Below are 22247 nucleotides of genomic sequence, written 5' to 3' on the forward strand. Positions count from 1 at the left end.
GATCTAAATAATGGTAAGACACCCTATGTTTATGCATTAAAAATTTTAATATTGTTAAGATAGCAATACTCACCAAATCGCTCTATAGATTCCATACAATACCTATCAAAATCTCAGCTATTTTGAATGAAAGAATAAATATCTTAAAATTTACACAGACTTTCAAGGGACCTCAAGAGGCAAAACAATCTTGAAAAAACAACGAAGTTGGAAGACTCATATTCCCTAATTTCAAAACTTAATACAAAGATACAGTAATCAGAAAAGTGTCACACTGGCACAAGGATAGACATACAAATCAGTGCACTAGAAATGACAGTCTAGAAATAAACCCATATGTTTATGATTAACTGGTTTCTCATAAGGGTGTCAAGAGCAATCAATGAGAAGTGAAGAGTCTTTTGAACAAACGGTTTTGGAACAACTAGATATCCAAAGACAAAAGAATGAAGCTGGACATCTCCTTCACACCATATATCAAAACTAACTGCAAACTGATCAAACAGCTGAATCTATAAAATTTTAGAAGAAAACACAAGTGTAAATCGCCATAATCTTGAATTAAGAAAGTTTTTTAAATGTGATTCCAAAAGCAAAACCGACAAAAGGGAAAAACAGATAAATTGGACTTCATCGAAATTAAAAACTTTTATATCAAAGGATACCATCCAGAAAGTAAAATGACAATATACAGAATGGGAGATAATATTTGCAAATTATATATCTAATAAGGGTCTAGTGTCCAGAATTTGCAAAGAACTCCCACAACTCAACAGCAAAAAGACAAACATTAAAAAATAAACTAGGAGATGACAGACATTTCTCCAAAGAAGACAGAAATGGCCAATATGCACATGAAAAAATACTCAATATCATTAGAGAAATGAAAATCAAACCCACAGTGAGATGCTATTTTTATACTCACTAGGATGGCTATAATAAAAAAAAAAAAAAAGTAGGCAAGAACATGGAGAAATTTATACTTTCATACATTGTTGGTGGGAATGTAAAATGCTTTGCAAAAGTCTGGTAATTCCTCCAAATGTTAAAGGCAGAGTTGTCATATGATCCAGCAATTCTAATCCTAGCTATGTAGTGAAGAGAAAGAGAAAAAAAAAAGAAATAAAAAAAAAAAAAAAGAAAGAAAGAAAGAAATATGCACTGAATAAAAGATTCTTTAAACCAAACAGGTAAAATAGTAAAAATCAAGAGACAGTAGGAAAAACAAATAGGATCCAATTCACAAATTTATATTTCATCATCACTGGTTTCTTTTGCTTTTCCAACTTGGCAGCCATTTTGAAAGTCATTTTCTTTTAAGGGTTTAAAAATTGAGAGGTGGTTCTCTCTATTATGCCCTCAAATTTCTGTTTAAAACCTAACAACAACAAAAAAGTTTAATAGTAGTGATACTAAGTAAGGAAAACAGATATTTGAAACATCTACAATATAAAAAGGTACAATTAATCTAGCCACTCCAGCTTCAGCCAGACACTCTGTGGTATTTAAGAAGTTCTATGGTGAAGCGAGAGCTATGTTCTTATAACTACAGCAGTATTTATTTTTAAGGCAAAATTATAGTCAAGATTCTTTTTACAAGTAGGTCTTTACTTTTTCATAACAAATTCAGCTACTGTGTATGGTACTCTAACTTTCAAGCCATCATGTCACATAAAATAGTTCCCAAATGGATAACACAGACTTAAATAAAAACTTAAACATATGCAAATTTTAAAAGATTAATTTATTCTACATTTTAATAATGCCCAAGGGTAGGGGGGCAATTCCTTCAGATTCAATTTAATTTAACATCAAAAGAAATAATTCACTTTGTAAGAAAGCCAGAATTCAATAATAAACAAGTTATATCATACACGTAGGACATGTTTTTGTGGTTTATTTTCCAGCTGTAACCAACTACAAATAAAATTACATTTTATTATACATCTGTTAAGTATTCCAGTAGCATTTGACCTAAAATAAACTATTTTAAAATGATTTGGCAATATATGGTAGCTTATACAATGTACCTGTTAGTGTAACAATATCAATGAAGAGAGGATTTTTTCCTTTTTTTGTTTTTGTCAATTTTGAAATATTTCTAACAGGTTAACAAGTATGGAAAATAAATACCCATATATCCATTTCATGAACTCAATCCATTAAACCATAACATTATACCATATTTGCTTCAGAAATTTTTAAACAAATCAATAGCTTTTACACATGTTTAAAGCTATTTGGGGGGCTCATTAAAATGTCAATGAAAATGCACAATAAAAGTATAATTTTCCTTGTGATTTATGCCACTACAAATTTATTTAAACTTTGTTTAAAATAAAACAGCTCAATAAAATTCATATTAAACGTATATAACAACTTCTGAATTTACCTAATTTTTTTTGAAATATCATTAAACCTACATTTTAACAGTTAAGTTGGTGAAAATAATTTTTTTAACAAATGGCTGTTTCACATATCCCTAAATCCTAGTCTGAACATATGTTCATTTTACAGAATAGGTTTAAAAACTATCAATTCAAACATTACTCTCTAGGGAAAAATAAATCCTAATGTAACTAGTGGGATAAACAACTCATTAAAACTAAACTTGGACAAACTCCAGAATAAATTTAAGGAAATAGAAACAAGTAGGTCTTGATTGTATAGTAGCAAAGACTGAAAATGAATATGCCCTAATTAACAAATACTTTAAAAGACTGTTTCTACCATCTGCTGACAAATTACTATACATAGCTGGTGAAATTTTGGACTGATACAGCATTTCTATAAAGAAAATTCTTCCTGCAAAATTTTAAATAAAAAATGTCGAAGTGGTTCTACTAATCGATGCAAAGGAATTAACTTATGCAATCCACTCATGCTCACAGGAATACCATAAAATTTTTTGCCATACATAAACTTGAAGAACAGCCATCCATTCTTTTAAAATCAACACACCTCATAGCAACTGAAAGAATATCTTCAGCAACAGCTGGATCTAAAGATTTATACAGAATCCCCAAATGCAAAGTTTGAAGCTACAAATTGGTTCCAAAAATGTATTTTTGTTATTACTCACATCCTGTACAGTAAAATAAGATTAGATCACTTTCTCCAAAATAAAATGAGTATAAAACTTCACTAACTCAACTTGGAAATGAAAGCCGTTTAAAAAACTAAGAAATTCGGATTTAGTTCTGTATACAATGATCCTTTAACTTACACATCAATACTTAAATGAAAAGAAAAAATTTTTAATTAAATGGTTGGTAAAATGAAAGGTTAAATTAGCTCCTCTTTCCTCCTTCTGATCCACTCCACTCCTCATAGGTAAGTAGCCACTTTCTGAGTTTAGCATACACACCTACAGATTGTCTATTGATTTTATGCATTCATTGATACGCGTGTATAATTTTAATGTATATATGTGTGTGAGCATAAGTCTACAGCTTCCTTTGATGACTAAACATTACCTTAGAGATCATCAAGATCTTTTGACATCAGTATATATACTTCTACATTGCTCTTTTTAATGCATGCTTGATATTATGCTGTTCGAATCAAGTTTCACATTCATCAGCAGTATATCAGAGTATCCTTCTCTCAATATCCCCACCAGTACTATTATAGTTTTTAAATACAATGATTTTTTAGTATTTGCAAATGGCTGTAAAATACAAATTACGTAATTTGTATTTTATTTAATACAAATTAGATAAAAATATTTAACCATGTTTCTAAATTTCTGAAATATCATTTGAAATGTTAGATAACAGATGGACAAAGAAAATGAGAGGTAAAACTTGTCTCTTAAATAAAAATATAATGAATGCTTGATTATTATAATATATGAAGTACAAAATCTTACAATGAGCTATGGGTGGTAGCAATCAAACAAAATACAAAAGGAGCAAATGTTGTCTCTTCATTAATCTCAACATCTCCTAGACAAGTTATTTGATACAGATAGTTAATTCATCTACCTAAGTAAAAATGCTTAACTACTCAGATAAAAAGAGAAAGAACGTGTGTTTATGCAATATATTTTATATATGTAATGAATAACATTCAAATATAATCTTAAAATTCTGATTAGGAAAATCACTAAAATTTTAGTTCAATTTCAGTAATTAAAGTCACTGCTTTTGCTTTGGCCAAGAGCAATTTTACATGTATGATATAAGTAAAGATGAGACAAACTTGGTTGTCAAAAAAGCATACAATCTAAATCAATCAGACAACCAAAAAACACTGACATCACTTAAGAAATTACCAGCTACACATCAATAAACACTCACTTGTGCCTACCACAGGTTCAGGATTTTGAAGTGTCTGTCAGAGGGAAAAGAGATGTTCCTTATGGAGCATAAATTTTTTTAAAAAAAATGAGAAAAGCTATTAAATAATCACAAGCTAGTGTAAAATCACTTCTACGAAAAGTACTATGAAAAACAAGAATGATATCCCATGAATTATTAGGCAATGTGCCCTAGTCAGAGAAAGTATCAACTGGACCAATATCTGAGGGGTGAGTAAAGATTATTTAGGCTGTGGACTAGTGAAAAAATACAGTGAAAGACTTGGCTGAAAGAAGATAAACTTAAAAAGGGCAAGAAGGTTGGAGAGGTTAGAGAGGAAGATGCTCAGATGATTCTAGACAGCCAAGAAGGGGCCAGATCTGGAGGGCATCACAGAACATTTTAAAGATTTTAATCTTCACAGTAAAAGCTATGAGAAGCAAAGTATTTTAGGGAGGGGAAGGATATAATTAGAACTATCTTCCAAAAACAAACCAATCAAACAAACCTGGCTTGCAGACATATGAGTTAGCTGGTAATTAAAAAAATCTCTCTAAATATTTAAGAGGATCAAGAAAGAAAAAGCAAATACATCTTATTCATACTGGGACTCCAAGGCCTACGACACAACAATTTTGACATGATAGATGCCAAAAAGGTATTTTTAAAACAAATAAATGACTCAATAATCAGCTGAAACTTGAAAAATCCTAAGCTTCATCTAGTAAACTAGAAATATTTTAACTTATAAATCAAAATGAATACAAAGTTATTATCGAGATCTTGTTAATAAGTTACCAACGTGCTATTAAAGGCTCCAGCAACAATTCCTCTAGATCTATTATATCACCTTCTCTCATCTTCCATTTCTACACATACAAAATAGAGATCACAATACCTTTGTTTATTCCAAAGGTCAGTTGCAAGTTTCAAATAAATCCCTGTACATACTAGAACTAATTAAGTACAAAATGCTACACAAGAGAATTATAATGCTGTTCTTAGAGATTTTCCTCTGCTACTAAATATGTACTGTATGATCATTTGAAAATGGGAACTCCAATGATCATTTGTTCCTAAATTTCAAGTTAATATATTAAAGAGATGAAATCATCAAACATTTCTAAGAAATAAATGAGAGGCAACGATTAAAAAAAAAAAAACAGACTAAATTTGGTAATTTCTAACCAAGACATTTCCCTTGGTTATACTAATAACTTAGAATTCTTTTAAATAAACTCTTAAGTTTCAGTTCTCAAAAATAATGAAACCCAGACATATTTAAAAGATACTGTCACTAGAATAAAATGTTGTCACAGGATAATATTCTCCTGCTGTTGTGCATAGACAAAACCAAATACCGAGAAGAAGCTAGTATAATTCTTCTTATAGAAACAGATATAAGTCTGTAATAATGTTTTCCATTATCTAAATCAAATTTAAAGACAATAATCTAAGAATAAATTATAAGTGTTCATTTGGGTACCACTAAACAAACAATTTTACTAAATTTAAAACTTTTCACAAGGGAAATAGATGGATCATATTTGCCTATATAACTTCACATTCAAATGGTCATAAAATTGCATGTGGAAAATATCAAATTTTCCAAAAGCAAAATCAAAGAAAACCTTCTTTTCTCATTGCACCAACTCTAGTTGTTAACACGTGTCACATGCTCTTTGTGCCCTTACTAAAATAATCAAAGGTAAAGTCTAACTGATACTATTTACCTATATTTTTGTTTTTTGTATCTTTTTAATTCCAAACACATGCATACTCTTTTAAGAAATATAAAAGTGAGTATTTTTTCAACTGGTCATTTATTTAAACATACTACAAAACATGTCAAAACATGTCAAAAAACAAAATTTGGTAGGTTTATTAACATATTTAAAAATTGGTCAGTCCTTCCAGGGAATTATTCAAACAATAATGCATTAATATTCTAAAAAATTAATGAATTTTATAAGTAAAATATAAAAGGATTACTAATAAAATGATTGACAATATTTATAATTTAATGATTGAGTATTTTTACCTACAATGTGGCAATGTGTTGAACGTAACCAAACTAAATCTTAAACCAGCACAATCGGAGACTTTTAAGTACTAAGAAACAAACAAAACATCTGGTGAAAACATTTTCAGAACCAATTACGTTAATTGTTAAATTTAAAACTCTGGACAATTATTCATATAATTATTACTTACAAGAAATTATTTCTTTAAAATTTTATAACGTTATTAAAAATCATGCAATCAAGACAAATTCACAGAAAAATCAATGACATTTGTAGGAAAACATCCTTAATTGAAATAAAGGCCCTATTCATTTCTATTCTATATTTCTCAATTTCCAAAAAGAAATATAAATATATATATATGACTTATATAATAAAATTACCCTTTCTGATATGTACAAACAAACTGGTATTTCAGAGTTCAAATGCAATTTAGGTCAAAATTTTCACCTGATACAAATACAAAGCTATAAATAAATTTAATACATAAACCAAAAGTAAAATAAGTTTTTAAAGAATTGTAAGTTAATCTTATGAATTAGACTACTAATTTGTTATCACAAAATACATTAGAATCCTATTATATCTCACATGTTAAAATTCTATTTCTATTTTCCTATTTTTATTAATGTTTTTAAACTATCTTTTTAAAAAATTACCGGAGCAGAAGATACTCAATGAACTGGAATGAAAATATGCGAATGTATGTATATAAAATCTAGTTACAACATCCTTTATTATGCCTCTGAAAATGCTATGTGTCTCAGTCTCTGGCAGTCCTGTGGGCTAGAGAAATCCCAGAAGCCCTAGTGAAGAGAATCATTCACATGATGGGTTTCAGTAAAAGATGAAACAACAAAGCAAGGAACAGTGGGTTACTAGCTAACAAGAAACCAGTCATCCCCTAGTCACCCCACAACTGGGGAATCAAGACAGGCATTACCCTTTACCATGAGCCAGTGTCCTCACCAATAGCTGACACACTCTAGGAAGAGACAAAGAGACTGACTGCAATGAGACAAGAGAGAAATTTTAGGGGGAAAAGAAATGTTTGGTATCTTCATTTTATTGGTGACTACATGACTGTATAAATATGTCAAAAATCACTGAACTATAAATAAAATTGTTGAACTTCGCTGTATTTAAATTACGCTAATTTTGAAACAAAAACAATGTTTCTGAAAACAATGGTATAACTCATATAATAAACCATTATAGAGAACTTCATAAACCACATTCTACACAGCTCTTGCTGCAGTTTAGTATTTTCAGGTGTAGCCGGGTTTCTAAGTACTTTTGTAATTTTTTAAATTATTCAGAGATCTTAGAATAAAATAAGAATATTTTGAGAAACAAATTATTAAAAATTAAGTATTCACCTTCAAATATTATTCTGCCCCCCCAAAAAAGCTAAAAGAATGTTGTGATACTAAAAAAAACCTAAAATATAGAAATAGAAAACCCAAGGACTCACATATCTGAATATAGTATTAATTATAATTAAAACTGAAGATATTCAAGAATGATACATTTAACTTATACTTCTCTTCAGATGCTAGAATCTAAAAGAATATTTGCTTTAGAATATTAAACCTTCAGTTATTAAAAAAATTAAAGATAAGAAAAGACAGAGTTTGAGCACTTTAGCTACCGTTTCTTCCTTAAACATTAACACGAACAAATGTAACTGTTCTTTTTTCTAATGTCTTCGAAATTTAAGTACGCTGATCTAAAAATATTTATAGATTTAATTAAATTCTAGTTCAGTTCATTTTAATTAAATTTATTGAAAATCAACTATACACTAGGTCCTAAATGCAAGTATGAAAAATGAAACTAGTTGAGATGCAAAAATGATAAAAGTTCTATAATAACAAGATATAAGCTCTTTTTCAAAGTAAGTGAACTTTCTTCCTGAAAAAGACAAGTCTGATACAGAATTAAATTCTGTATTTAAACGAGTTTTAACACCAACAATCACAGAGCAAGAAGGAGCCCAAACACTACTCCCACATCCATAACTCTTCAAAAATTATGGCAAAAGCTTATGTATATTTGAGGTAGAAGAAGGGGCTAATAACACAAAAGAATATTCTTAGAACATCCTAAGTCACGGTTACAGCAGCAACTTATAACAAGGTCTGGAAACCCCTCGTGCAACTATGGAATTTACACATCTCTGAATAAGAAGAGTAAGGACAGTTATTTGTAAGCCTGAATACATTTTCTGCAGATTAAGGAAAGCCACATAAAGATGCAGAATAAAAACAAGTTAGCTACTGACATATGCTACGTCATGGATAAACCTCAAAAACATTTCACTAACTGATTTGAAGCCAGATACAGGATACCACATACTGTCTGATTCCAGTTATTTGGCATAAAAAATAAATTTATGGAGAAAGAAAGTAGATTAGTGGTTATCTGGGGCTGAAGATTAACTGTAAATAGGCATGAGGGATCTTGCTGGGGTGATGAAAATGTTCCAAAACTGATTTATAGTAAGTTGTACTACTCAGTAAAGTTACTAGAAATCACTGAACTGCATGTTTGAAATGGGTGAATTTTATGCTATATAAAGTATACCTCAATAAATCTGTTTATTAAAAAAAAATACAAGTTAGCAAAGCTATTCGTATGGAAGGGTGCCTAAAGATAGAAACTTATCTTTTTTTAGAAACTTGCAATACACTCTCATCAGTGGTGGAAGGGACTGCTAATCTTTAGTATTGATTCAGATGGGCAGAGCTAAAATTGAATTCCGACTTCACTATTTTATGTATAAGCATTCACAAGACAAAGATATGTATAAAGTTGGTATGATAGTGTCTCTCTCATAAGGTTGTTATGAAGATTAAATGAGATAATGCATAAGACTCTTAGCACTACTCCTGGCGTACATATGCTATTATTAATATTAATTCTGTACTACTAAAACTCTCCCCATTAATTTCTCACATTCCACTTACATAAGTTAAAAAATAATTCTGTTCATGAATTTTTAAAATCTAAATTATATGCAAATTAAAAATATAAGTATTTCTCAGTGAATATAAGTAAAATAAACATGAGATATGATTACAAAAATATGATTTCATTCTGAAAGTCTTGTCAAAAAATTAATCTCAATAATTTATAATCAAAGAGAATATATCTTCACATGAATGTATATATTAAAAACTTTACAATAAAAAACCTCTTATTTAGAAAGACTACAGATTTCTAAAGTTTAGGTACATTAAACATTATAACCCAGGAAAATGTACATTAAGAGTACAAAGCAAGAATGTAAATTTAAAACATTTATATTTAAATATATAAAGCTTTTAACTGAAAGGCGGTAATATAACTTAATCTCTAAAAATATTAGATTGTAATTCATGCTAAAGTAAAGGCTGAGAAATCAAAGTTTTAGAAAAGCTTACATTAAATCCAGAATTGTCAAACACATTCTACAAAATCATTCAACAAAAAACTAGAGAATGTTTTTTAAAGCTGGAAAATAAAACAATGATATATTTAATTGATTTATTCAATGAATTTTCATTTATCTGTAGGAAGCTATATTTCAGTTCCTATCCCTATCTGTTCTACTATTAGATGGTTTTCAGCTCAAATATAAATCATTTAAAAAATTCAAGAGAAAGATACAGACAATTCAAAAATATTATTCAATCAAAAACTATGTAAAACATCTCCAAGAGAGCAAAAAGGACAATTTTGTAATTAAATTTTAAAAGACAATATACACTGCTTCTTAAGCAATTTTTTTCTCCTTAAAGTTCCCTTACCTAATAGAATGTATATTTTCTACTGCAATGCGGGCCCGTATCTTGCCTATTTATTTTATTGGTGCATCTCTAGCCAGGGCCCTGCAAAGTTTTTGGCACACAATGGGCATTCATCACATATCTATGGAATAAATCTGAATGAATGAACAAAGAACAACCTCAAGTGTGCAAAAGGGCAGATAAACACAGTGGAAAAACTCACTCGAGTTTAAAAAAAAATAAAACTGAATGGGGAATGTTGCTCGCAAAATTAAAGAAAATATGCACCCTGTCTATCGGGGTCATCCTTCTCTGCCTGAGTCATCCCATAAGGATACAAAAGAAGACTTAAACCTGTTAAAAAGTTAGTAAAGTTCATAGAAAAAGTCAATAGAAGACAAAAACAGTCGGTATTAACAAAACAAAGAAAGACTAACAAATATGCAAGGAAATGCTTGAATAACAGTGGAAGGACGGTTTTTCACTAACCAGAAAGGGCAAGTGTGCCCCAAGTCACACACAACACAGAATTCCATAAGATGGAAGACTAAGTTCACGCACATAGCCATCTGGCATGTGGCCCACTGTTTTATGCCTGACATGAGATTACAGCTCAAATAAAAATATCACACCTTAGTAGACAGTACTAATAAGAACTAACAAACCATTTGCTTTAAGAAGTGTGGTTTAAACTGAGCTACTCTGCTACAAAGGGAGTTATTACAATAAAAAAGCAGAAACAAATATTTCAATAAGAGAAAGCTGGTATGAGAACAGTTTGCACTATGAACTTTCCAAATCAAATTTTACCATATGTTGTAATGGAGAAATTGATCAAGATGGAGTATTTTCATTCTGATCATGCTTAAACACCTCTAGTGTGTAAGCTAATGAGATAAAATAAAGCATATATAAGGCAGTAAAATTTGGGTCTCACAAGATAGCACATTCTTGTGTGTCCAATCTAAAACTTTAGGTGGGCAAAGGAGCATTTTTTTTTAAGGACGGTCAAGTTCAGATGTGAACTGAATACATGAATGGAGCCAAAGACAAATGAAGATTGCTGTATTTTGCACTCTCAACTGCCCTAAGCTTCCTTAAGAGACCTAAAAATTTTTAAGAACTGTAGAGCATTTGATTGAAACAATTTCAGAAGTCATTCACACATTTTGATGAGTTTGAATCTTACTTTGATGAATGAATCATACCCTGAATCATCTATCTTTGAAGTAACATCCATCGTTAGAAAAATAATCTTAGAATAAGTGCCTTGGCTGAACTGATTTACCACTTAATATCTCAAAGAGCTATTATTCTCTCAGATTTCATTATTCTCTTAAATTTCAAATTTAATAGCAATGAATACTAGGCCTATGATAGTATTTTTTTTAATAAATAATGCCCACAAAAATAATTTTGAATTCCTTTAGTATTATCACTGTTTTAAAAAAAAAAAAAACTCCCATTTTCCAGTAATTAATAGCACTACTGCTAATAACAAAAAGATGACAAAGTCAACAGGTATATGGATTTCAAAGAAGAAGGTGTGTGTGTATGTAATCCTAGATATATTGGAACCATGAGGTGTTTACAAATCATGTTAAAAATAGGTACTAAGACCCCAATCTTCCTGTTGTTTCTAAAATCTTCTATGTCCTCCTAAAACTTATCCTAAATAAAAGTAAGTAATCCAATGAATGGTCATTTGATTGGCTGTTCATTTGTTTTCATTTTGATTCTATTTTATTTGGTACTATTAAGCTTGTCTATAATCTAAAGACCATCATGCACTATAACCTTTAAAGAGCTTAACAGTTATATACCTTTAGAAAATTTTGAAAATTTAAAGAAAGAAGGAAAAGATCTCCCTATAGTGTAGAAAGTTATAAAATCTTTCTACAGAAAAACAATTTGTTGTAAAAGTCAGCCATCTCTGTAAACAGTAACAGCAAAAACTACTATGAAGATAAATTTGTAAACAACTCTAAGAATTCTAACAAATTCAACTTTCTCTCCCTCCCAATTAAGTAGAACTATTCCAAATATGCACTTGACCACTTTTTACTTGCTCAAGCTACACAAATTTGTAAGAAACATTGTGTCAAATCTAAAAAAAATAACTATTTCAAACAAAAAGCAAAAGATAAACAGGTAAACTCAGCTTCTGGCTTTGGAGTTAGATTAAGAGAGAGAGAGACAAGATTAAAAAGCAAGGTGGTACCACAGAATTGGTGAAAAAACATGTAAATCATATATATAATAAGAGATTAATATACAGAATATATAGGAAACACCTAAAACACCACAACATAAAAAATCTCATTTAAAAATGGGCAAAGACCTGCAAAAGAATGAAACTAGACTGTTGTCTATTACCACGCAAAAAAAATTAACTCAAAGTGGATTAAGGACCTGCATATAAGACCGGAAACAATAAAATGCATAGAAGAAAACATAAGAACGAAACTCAAGGACCTTGGACTTAGAGAGATTTTATGAATTTGACCTCAAAAGCAAAGGAAGTAAAAGCTAAAATAAATGAATGGGACTACATCAAACTAAAAAGCTTCTGCTCAGCAAAAGAAACCGTCAACAAGGTAAAGAGACAACCATCCGAATGGGAAAATACATTTGCAAGCAACGCCCCCAATAAGGGCCTAATATCCAAAATATACAAAGAACTCATACAACAAAAAAAAGCAAATGATCCCATCAAACAATAAGCAGAGGATCTGAACAGACTCTTCTCCCAAGAAGACATACAAATGGCCAATAAATATATGAAAAGATGCTCAACATTGCTAGGTATTAGGGAAATGCAAATCAAAACCACAATGAGATACCATCTCACACCTGTCAGAATAGCTATAATCAACAGGACAAGTAATAACAATGCTAGAGAGGATGTGGAGAAATAGGAACCCTCATACACCGCTGGTGGGACTACAATTGGTATAGCCACTATGGAAAACAGTATGGAGGTTCCTCAAAAAACTAAGAATTGATCTACCATATGATCCAGCAATCCCACTACTAGGTATTTACCCCCAAAACTTGAAAACTCATATCCATAAAAATATTTGCACATGTTCATAGCAGCATTATTCACAATGACAAGGACATGGAAGCAACCGAAGTATCCTATGATAGATGATTGGCTAAAGAAGCTGTGGTACACATATAAAATTGAATATTACTCAGCCATAAGAAGAGATGAAATACTGACATTTGTGACAACATGGATGGACCTCGAGATAATCATGCTAAGTGAAATAAGCCAGACAGAAAAAGTTGAAAATCACATGATATCACTTATATGTGGGATATAAACCTAAAAGCAACGAATGAACAGGACAAACAGAGACTCATCAACATGGACTACAGACTAGTGGTTACCAGAGGGTAGGGGGTGGGGGAGGAGAAGGGTGGTAGACTGAGTATAGGGGGTCAAATATAGCAGGGGTAAGGGTGAAGTGGGTAAAGGGGATCAAATATATGGTAGATGAAGGAAACTGGACCTGGGGTGGTAAACACACAATAGAATATTCAGATGTCAAATTTTAATGTATACCTGAAAATTATATAATTGTATTAACCAATGTTACCTCAATAAACTTAATTTAAAAATAAATAGAAAAATAAATAAAAAATAAAAATGAGCAAAAGACTTGAATATATTTCTCTAAAGAAAATATACAAATGGCCAAAAAGCACTTTAAAATATGCTCAACATCAGTAATCATTAGAGAAAAGCAAATCAAAACCACAGTGAGATACCATTTCATATTCATTCGGATGGCTATTATCAAAAAGCCAAAAATAATAAGTGCTACAGCACTTATGGATGTGGAGAATCTGAAACCCTTGTGCATTGTTGGCAGGAATGTAAAATGGTGTAGCCTCTGCATAAAACAGAATGACGGTCTCAAAAAATTAAACAATTACCATATGATTCGGCAACTGCATTTCTAGATATATACCCAAAGAGATGATAGCAGGGACTCGAACAGATATCTGTACATCCATGTTCACAGCAACATTATTCACAATAGCTAAAAGGTAGAAATAGCTCAAATGGATGAATGGATAAACAAAATGTGGTACATACACAGAATGGAATATTATTCAGCTTTAAAAGGGAATGAAATAAGTAGGGGACAGGAGGAGAGGAAGGGAAGAAAGGGCTCCCTCCTACTTTCCCTCCCTAATTAACATCTTTTAGAAGGAAAGGAGGGAGAGAGGAAGAAAGGGAGGAGGGAGAAAGGGGGGAAAGGAGAAAAGGAAGGAAGGAGTTCTAATACATGCTACAGCATGGATGAATCTTGAAAACTTTATGCTAAGTGAAATAAGCCAGACACGAAAGGAAAAATATTGAGTGATTACACTTACATGAGGTACCTGGAGTAGTCAAATCCATAGAGAAAGTAAAACAGTAGTTACTAGGGGCTGGAGACAGGGAGTAATGGGGAGTTATTATTTTAATGGATACAGAATATAAAATTTATGGAGATAAATAGTGGTGACAGCACAATAATGGAAATACACTTAATGAGACTGAATTCTATACATAAAAATGGATAAAATGGTAAATTTTATGTTATGTATGTTTTACCACAACAAAAATTAAAATAATAATATTTTTTAAAGCAGTATGGTACAGCTGAAGGAGCTCTGAATCAAGAAAATGAGGATCAAATTGCAGCATTGATATTAACTAACAAAACATACACTCTAAGGTAAGTAATCTGACCTCTCTGGGACTCAGTTTTTTCATCTTTGAAATGAGAAGATTGTAATAGATGATGTCAGTATTTCTTTTCGGTTAGAAACAGTCCATGAAAGCACATTCCAGATGCCAGAAGAACCAAAGTTGAAAATCAGGCTGTTGCCACTCAAATAGAGATAAGAGAATCAACATCCCAGTTAAGTCTTAACCAGTTTTAAGACATTCTGTTAAAGAGAATGTTAATCACAAAAGCAGACAGATGAAAATAAACATGGTTTTGGAAACAACGGAGTACCTCCAGGAACTTTAAAAACACTCAACTCTATGTTCTTGAGGCCTTCAAAATGTGGTATTATAAAAAGAACAGAGCAGTTGAGCAAACATCATTTTGAGACCTATGGAGTGGATTACTTATTCCCTAGGTTTGCTAATAAATAAATACTGGCATTTTTGTTAGACTTGAAGAGCCTATCCTCCATTAAAGCTGAAAGCATTTACTCTGGTATTATTCTGAGTCAGGGCAGAAAAATGACTGCTCCAGTTCCCATTTTAGGGTGACAAAAGGATCATTATCTGCCTCACCTCCCCTTTAGACACCACATCAATACCACGAGCCTACTAGCACCAAATCCTGTATTTCCTACTTAACACTGAACTCAAACTTAGATTGCTCAGAAGCATTTCCTACCACAAAGGAACTATTCAATAACTTCACTAGTCAAAGCCCAACTATCTGGTGCTGTACTAAAGTAAAAAATGGGTGCTTAGTGGAATTCCTAAACCGTATAAAGGAATGTGTGTTTTCCATGTACAAAAATGGCTCATATGTAAGCAATAATTATGAAAAAGAAAAAACGTGAAAGTAAATTTTGATTCTATAAAAGAAAGAACTTTAGAGCTGCCCAACAATGAATCTGGCTGCCTCACAAACTAGCTATCTCCCTTTCAATAAAATGTTCAAATTCTGATTAGACAACTATATATCAGACCTGTGTGAAAGACTCAGAAATTGAAATAATACCTAAGATTCCGCCTAACCCTAATATCTACAATTCTAAGAGATCAGCATCACAATAATATCTACATACTATCAACTGACACTGGGAAATTTATTAGCTATGCTATCATAACTAGCCTCTCAATACATGGAAATCCACTGAGCAAGAAACACATTGAGCCTTCAAAGCTGACTAACAAAAGATAATGTATGTCTTCATTCCTTCGAGTAAGAAAGGGACCAAGGACTATGGAATTAGATAATCCTCCATGAGAATCCTTGTCCAGCCACTGTGTGACTTTGGACAAGTTATATAACCTCTGAGTTTTAGTTTTATAAGAAGGAATATCATCTTATCTCACAGGGTTGTTATTAAAAGTTTGTTAAACTAAGTACCTAACAATGCATAAAAAATACAGAATTACCTTTCAAATTCTACCCATTCCTTAATAGCCTGCTAAAAAGTTACCTTCTTCATGTTCTCCATGACATTCTAAGCCAAAGAAATTTTTCTCTGTACTTGCAAAGTATGTTACATATTACCTCTATGAATAAGGTCACATTTCTGAACACTCAATTACAAGAGAAAGTGAACTTGAGGTTGTATTATGGTTGCAGTTTAACAAGGAAGAAACAGGGCTAATAAATACTTGATTAACTAGTTTAACTATATATTTATTAAATTTTATATGGTTTAACCATTTTTAAGTTTTCATATTAAAAAGCTTAGACATCCTTATTTATGTCCAAATCTAGATTCCAAGTAACTTTCCAAATTCCTCCCTGACTATATTCATTCACATCTCCAATAGACTAACCCCGATTTTGTTCAAACAATATTATCCCCTAGAAGCCTCAAAACCCCAACCAACCTTTCAATACCTGGACGTCTTTATGATTCAACCATTAAAGCTCAACTTCTCTGAAGCCATCACTGTCGTCTCAGGAATATTTTCTATTTTCTTTAAACAGGACATTTTTCTTAAGCTTTAATTTTGTAATTTAAAGACCACTGTTTTCATATGTCTAGTGCTCTCCCCTACCAGACTATTAGTTTTCATGGTCAGGAGAATATCTCTTACTCTCTTTGCATCCTTCTTTATTCTTTCTCCAATCCTAACATGTAGCACAATGCCTATCAAAACACAGAAAATCAAAAAAGATTTAATGAATGACATCTAATCTCTCCTAATACAATTGAAGTTTCTTAAGGAAAAGGAAAAGTACCAAAGAAATAATAAAAGAAACTGACACAAGCTTCAGGTACTTATTTTTAAATTAAAATTCCAGATGTATAAATCATCAATGTTTATGTAATAGAATACTGTATAATGACAAAAGCAAAAAAACTAAACTCTATACTATCTAAACAAACTATCTAAAAACTATACTCCATAGTATGGATGAATCTCATAAACATTATTTTGAGTGACAGAAGCCAGTCAAAAAAGGATATATGTTGTAGGATTCCATTTATATTAAATCCAAGAACAGATAAAACTAATCTATGCTATTAGAAATCAGGATAATGATTAACCTTGGAGGACTGAACAAGAGAGGCTTTTAATATCCTATTTCTTGATCTTTCAGCTGGTTACCAAAGATCAGTTCAGTTATGAAATACCATAATATACGTTCTTTTCTGTAAGATATTATTTCAATTAAAAATTTTTAAAAGAGTTGAAATACTTATCATTTCTGTTCTAATAATATGTTAATAATGCATCTTAGAAGCCTATAGGCATTACCCTTTGTAGAAATTTTAAATATAACTATCTATAAAAACCAACACTTAATTCTGCTAGCAATAACAAGGTTATATTTTACTGCCCTTAAATCAGCCCTTTACTGCCATTTTTAAAATATCTTTAAAAAAAGTGGTGAATTAAAATTTAAGTTAATTGCTCAAGATTTCTGTAATTAAATATCACTGATCACTGTCTTTCCCATGATATCCTACACATTTCGATCCTGTTCTAAGGGGTTAAAATAACTAAATGTTAACCTGATATAAAACATTAAGGAAAAAGTTTTTGTTGAAAAGTTTATTTTTGTACGTTTGGAAATTACGTAATACAAAATGAAAAATAAAATATAACCAAATATTTTGAAAAAATAAATTCTAAGAAACAGGAATTTAGTAATAGCTTGCTCATTGAGGCTAAAATACATTAATAGGAACATTTAAATGGAAGAAAAAGAATTTACTTTAAATGTTACTTAAAAATTTACTAGCAAACTTGATTAAAGTAAATGGTAATTAGCTTCAACTTCACACACAATTAAAAGTTCAATTTAAAAATATTTTTAAACAATGAGTATAAACAATTTTGCTCATTTACATAAAATCTAGATTTTTTTTCACTGCTAACTCAAACATACCAACTAAATTTTTTGTGTGCTATAAAATGTGTTTGTTTTAAAAGCTGTGGCCTGAAGTAAATATGCTCTTCTCATTCTTGAATGAAATGTATACACAGCATCAGAAATGTGCAGAAACTTTGGAATGTGAATTTTAAAAATCCAAATGAAACAACTTGTGTAATCTGAGGGAGAGATCATGAATGGGAACAGAGCTGATATATAATGACATAAGCAGGGTGCCTTACTAAAAAAAGTCTCACTCAATGCATGAGTTAAATAAAACTCAGTTCTCAAGTGATTTTGATTTAATTCAAGATTATATAATATATTATAAATGGTATTTTATTCACTTCATTTAACTAAGATACATCTCAGTTTATTGAGTTTTGTATTTATTACTTTCAATGTAGAGTTACTAAGAATTATGGTTTATTTTCTATTTATTAAGGGAAACAATTTAAAGAAACTATTTCACAGTAATACAGTTCTGCAGAGCATAACAAAAATATGAAATATGAAATAATGAGAAGTGGTGTGACCTACAAAAAAGCAAATCATATCTAAATAAATATCAGCATTCTGTGATCTCATGCTTTTAGTATTTAACTGGAAAATCTTCTTTTAGATGTCAGTGGACATATTTTATAACACATTTGACAATATTTATAGTAAGCCCTATATATCCTTAAAATAAGCCTTGAGTATTTAAATATTCAATATTTTTCATATAAAGGCTTATAATCCATTTTGGTAAACTGGGCTTTATTTTAAAAAGTTGTTAAGCATTTTCTATAGTATATCGCACTGTATTTCTAATAAAATTTCAGTGTTATGAATGGTAAATCAGCACATAACTGAGATAATAGTATCACAAATATCTATTAAAGTTGATATAACATATCATCTGGGATATATTCCACGATATTTCTTAATAGAACAGAATATAAAACTTGACTCAAATGCAACATGCTGTGTATACATGAATAAAAAGTTGAAAAGTGAATCTCTAAACATAATAAATGATATATGAGGAATACGGAAGACTAAAGACAAAATTAAACTTATGAAGAGAAAATACGAACAATCATTTAATAATGACTGCATTTTATAAAAAATCTGGTTGTAAGACAACTACAATTCTGTATATTTTTAATTTTCTGGATCAACAGGAAATCTCTTTGAAAATGTAAACATTACTTTACAAATTTCATTCTAAAAGATATATTATTTTTAAAAAACGTTATTAATAAATGAAGTACTTTGGATTAAGAAATATGTTTTCTGAAAGTTATGTTGCTTTTCATAAATAACTAAAATACATCCTGTGAAAATAAGCTTACTAATTAGGATGAGAAAAAGACATATTCCAAATAATTGAAATAATCTAAATTTTAAAATATAAAACTATTTTACTTTCTATTATATTCTAATAATTTCATATATTAGACCTTATTTCATATATTTAAACAATTATTTAATATATTAAAAGTATTACTTGGAAATAAAAGAAAAGTATGATTAGTAAGTATTGACTTTCTTTCTATAAATCTTTTTGAATTTAGGGAAATATAACCTCCAAGTAAAGTAACCCAATTGTGAATGAAAGTAAGGGTTAAAATCAATTTCTTCCAAAATGCAGTAATTACACATAAACATGTCAAATATTTTAAATGTGTGTCATGGGTATACTTTTCTCAGTGGCTATGAATACACATAAAATTCTTATTTATGTGATACTTTGGCCTTAATATTAATATGCAACTTTTCCTTTAATCTCTGTACTTTCCCAAAAAGGAAAAAAAAAAAGCCTTTGCCTTTGCAATTCCTATTACAGTAAGAAGCAGCAACATTTTACTATAGCTCCAACACTGATTAACAGTTATTACCTCAACAACAATCATCACCACAAAAGGTATTATGACTTAATACACTTGAGACATTAAAAGAGATTTTTTTTGTGTCTCAGTAAAAGAGTATAAATTTAGACATTTTTCTAAAGTTTTGTATAAAATTAATTCACTGGTATAAGACAAAATTGTTTTTCTCTTCCTAAAATAATAAATAAAAATTACCATAAACCACATTTTAACATAATACTTACCAGCATGTGGGTAGTTTCAGAAGTTTACCATAAAGGGCAGTGCTGAAAGAGGGAATAATCGGTACAGGTAAGCAGTAAGATCCCCTACAATCCAAAGATGTCAGTCCTGCCTGGAAACCAAATATCTGAAACAAAAAGAAAAGATCCAAATGTTCACAGAGACAAAGTTTTAATAAGCACAGGATGAAATACGTCAGTTTCAATTTGCTCTACAACAGCTGCACGCTAAATATGTTCCAATGTCTTTTTCCACTTCCCAAACATCAACATTTTTTTATTCAACATTAAGTCAGAATTAAGAGATTTAAATATACAACATTTCTTTAACATCCCTGCTTTTTTGACTCACTTTCTAAGTTTCACATTTTATTTCTATACATAATTCTCATTTAGTGTTTCTTCTCTGTAAACTGTACATATTTTCTATTAAATTAACTGCACCATGCACATGTAGATATTAGCTTTAATTAATATCAGTAGTAATCAGTTACTATGATCCTTTTATGACTAAAAGAATATTAACTATAAGAACAATCTTAAAAATATATTTTGACTTCCACTTACATTACACACACAGAAAAAGCATATCCAGATATATCCTAAAATGTTATATCTTCTCCCTTTTGTGTGAGAAAATAATTGTAGGACTATAGTTTCTCACCCAGTAAACTTGGAACATGGCATAAATTGCTCTTCATATGTTTAGATTTAAAACGAGCAGAATGTACTCAAAAATTTTATAAGCATTCCCTGAAATTTCTGAACACTGTATTTGCCTTAATAGGAAGAATCAATATAACATCACATTTTACATGAAACACTGCAGAGAACTAAATATGATGTTTCTGCTCCAATTATTTCCAATAAGGTGAAAGATAAACATCTCAAACAGGAAACACTGACACAGGGATACAAAACAGTTACTGTTCTCCAACAACATGCAAAAGCAGCTTAACCCTAATATTTATCTTTCATTATTATTTCTTATTCCTTGGGTTTATAAAGCACTGAGACTTTCCTATCTCTAGGATTAACAATAACTGCTACATTCTATAATGAAACATGTTTAAAAATTCTCAATAACTAATTTTCAAAAACAAAATACTTTCATTTAATGAACATAAACCAGTGATCAATTGCTTAGAAAGTATTAAGCTACTTCCCAATAGTTTTATAAAGCTATTATACCCTTATCATTCATCAAACTGACAATGTCAAATCCTTTCCTCTAAAGTCAGTTTTCAGAGAACAAATTATTTTTTTTGGAAATAAGACATTAGTTAGAATGGCATACTTCCAGAGAAAACTGAACTGAAAAGGACCTACCTACCTATCTAATTAGTATCAAGGAAAATAAAAGTGATATATCTATTAATTCCTATAAGTCCAACTATTATACAAGTGAGAAAAAATACAGAACTGAAAATATCACATTAGATTATCTATGTCCAACTAAGAACTCTCTCAAGCTACTTTCTCATAGTCTATAAAATGCCTCAACAGTATAATCGCAGACACTATTATTAACTGTACTCAGATGGAAACTGGGTGTAGAGGAGATCCCCTGCTGTTAGTTTGCAGAACTGCAGAGGACTTTAGGGATACTCTGTATTACATAATTGTTTTAAAGCTTTTACTCAATTTACATATTCTCCAGAGATACTTCTCAGGAAACATTCAAGCAAACATAAATTATAATGAAAGAGGGCCTATCTACCACGTCAAAAATAATTATTTCAAAATAATCAATTTTCAACTCCTTAAAATTAAAGCAGTAAGTCACATATATTTACAATACCTATATAACCTAATAACTTTACAACAACCCTTGACCAAGATCACAAACATTTTATCTAGAAAAATGGAAAACCAGCACAGTATTAATTGAGGTTGCTTTCACCAAAGATGGTTCATATACTCTGAAACAGAAGTACTGAACACTGCAAAGTTAATAGTCTGAAGCA

At 30.4% G+C, this 22247-nt stretch overlaps 1 protein-coding gene across 1 annotated transcript in view; it reads right to left on the reverse strand.

The window, feature by feature from the left end:
- The window catches only part of VPS13B (vacuolar protein sorting 13 homolog B), a gene marked incomplete at its 3' end in the record, with an annotated part of 647903 nt that overhangs the window by 533343 nt on the left and 92313 nt on the right, over window positions 1-22247 (reverse strand). Inside the window, exon 16 of the mRNA XM_025050073.1 lies at window positions 20284-20408. Coding sequence (XP_024905841.1) covers window positions 20284-20408 — 125 coding nt within the window. The remainder of the gene's footprint in view (window positions 1-20283; window positions 20409-22247) is intronic.

The sequence above is a fragment of the Pteropus alecto genome, unplaced genomic scaffold (genome assembly GCF_000325575.1).
Source record: "Pteropus alecto unplaced genomic scaffold, ASM32557v1 scaffold164, whole genome shotgun sequence".
NCBI lineage: Eukaryota > Metazoa > Chordata > Mammalia > Chiroptera > Pteropodidae > Pteropus > Pteropus alecto.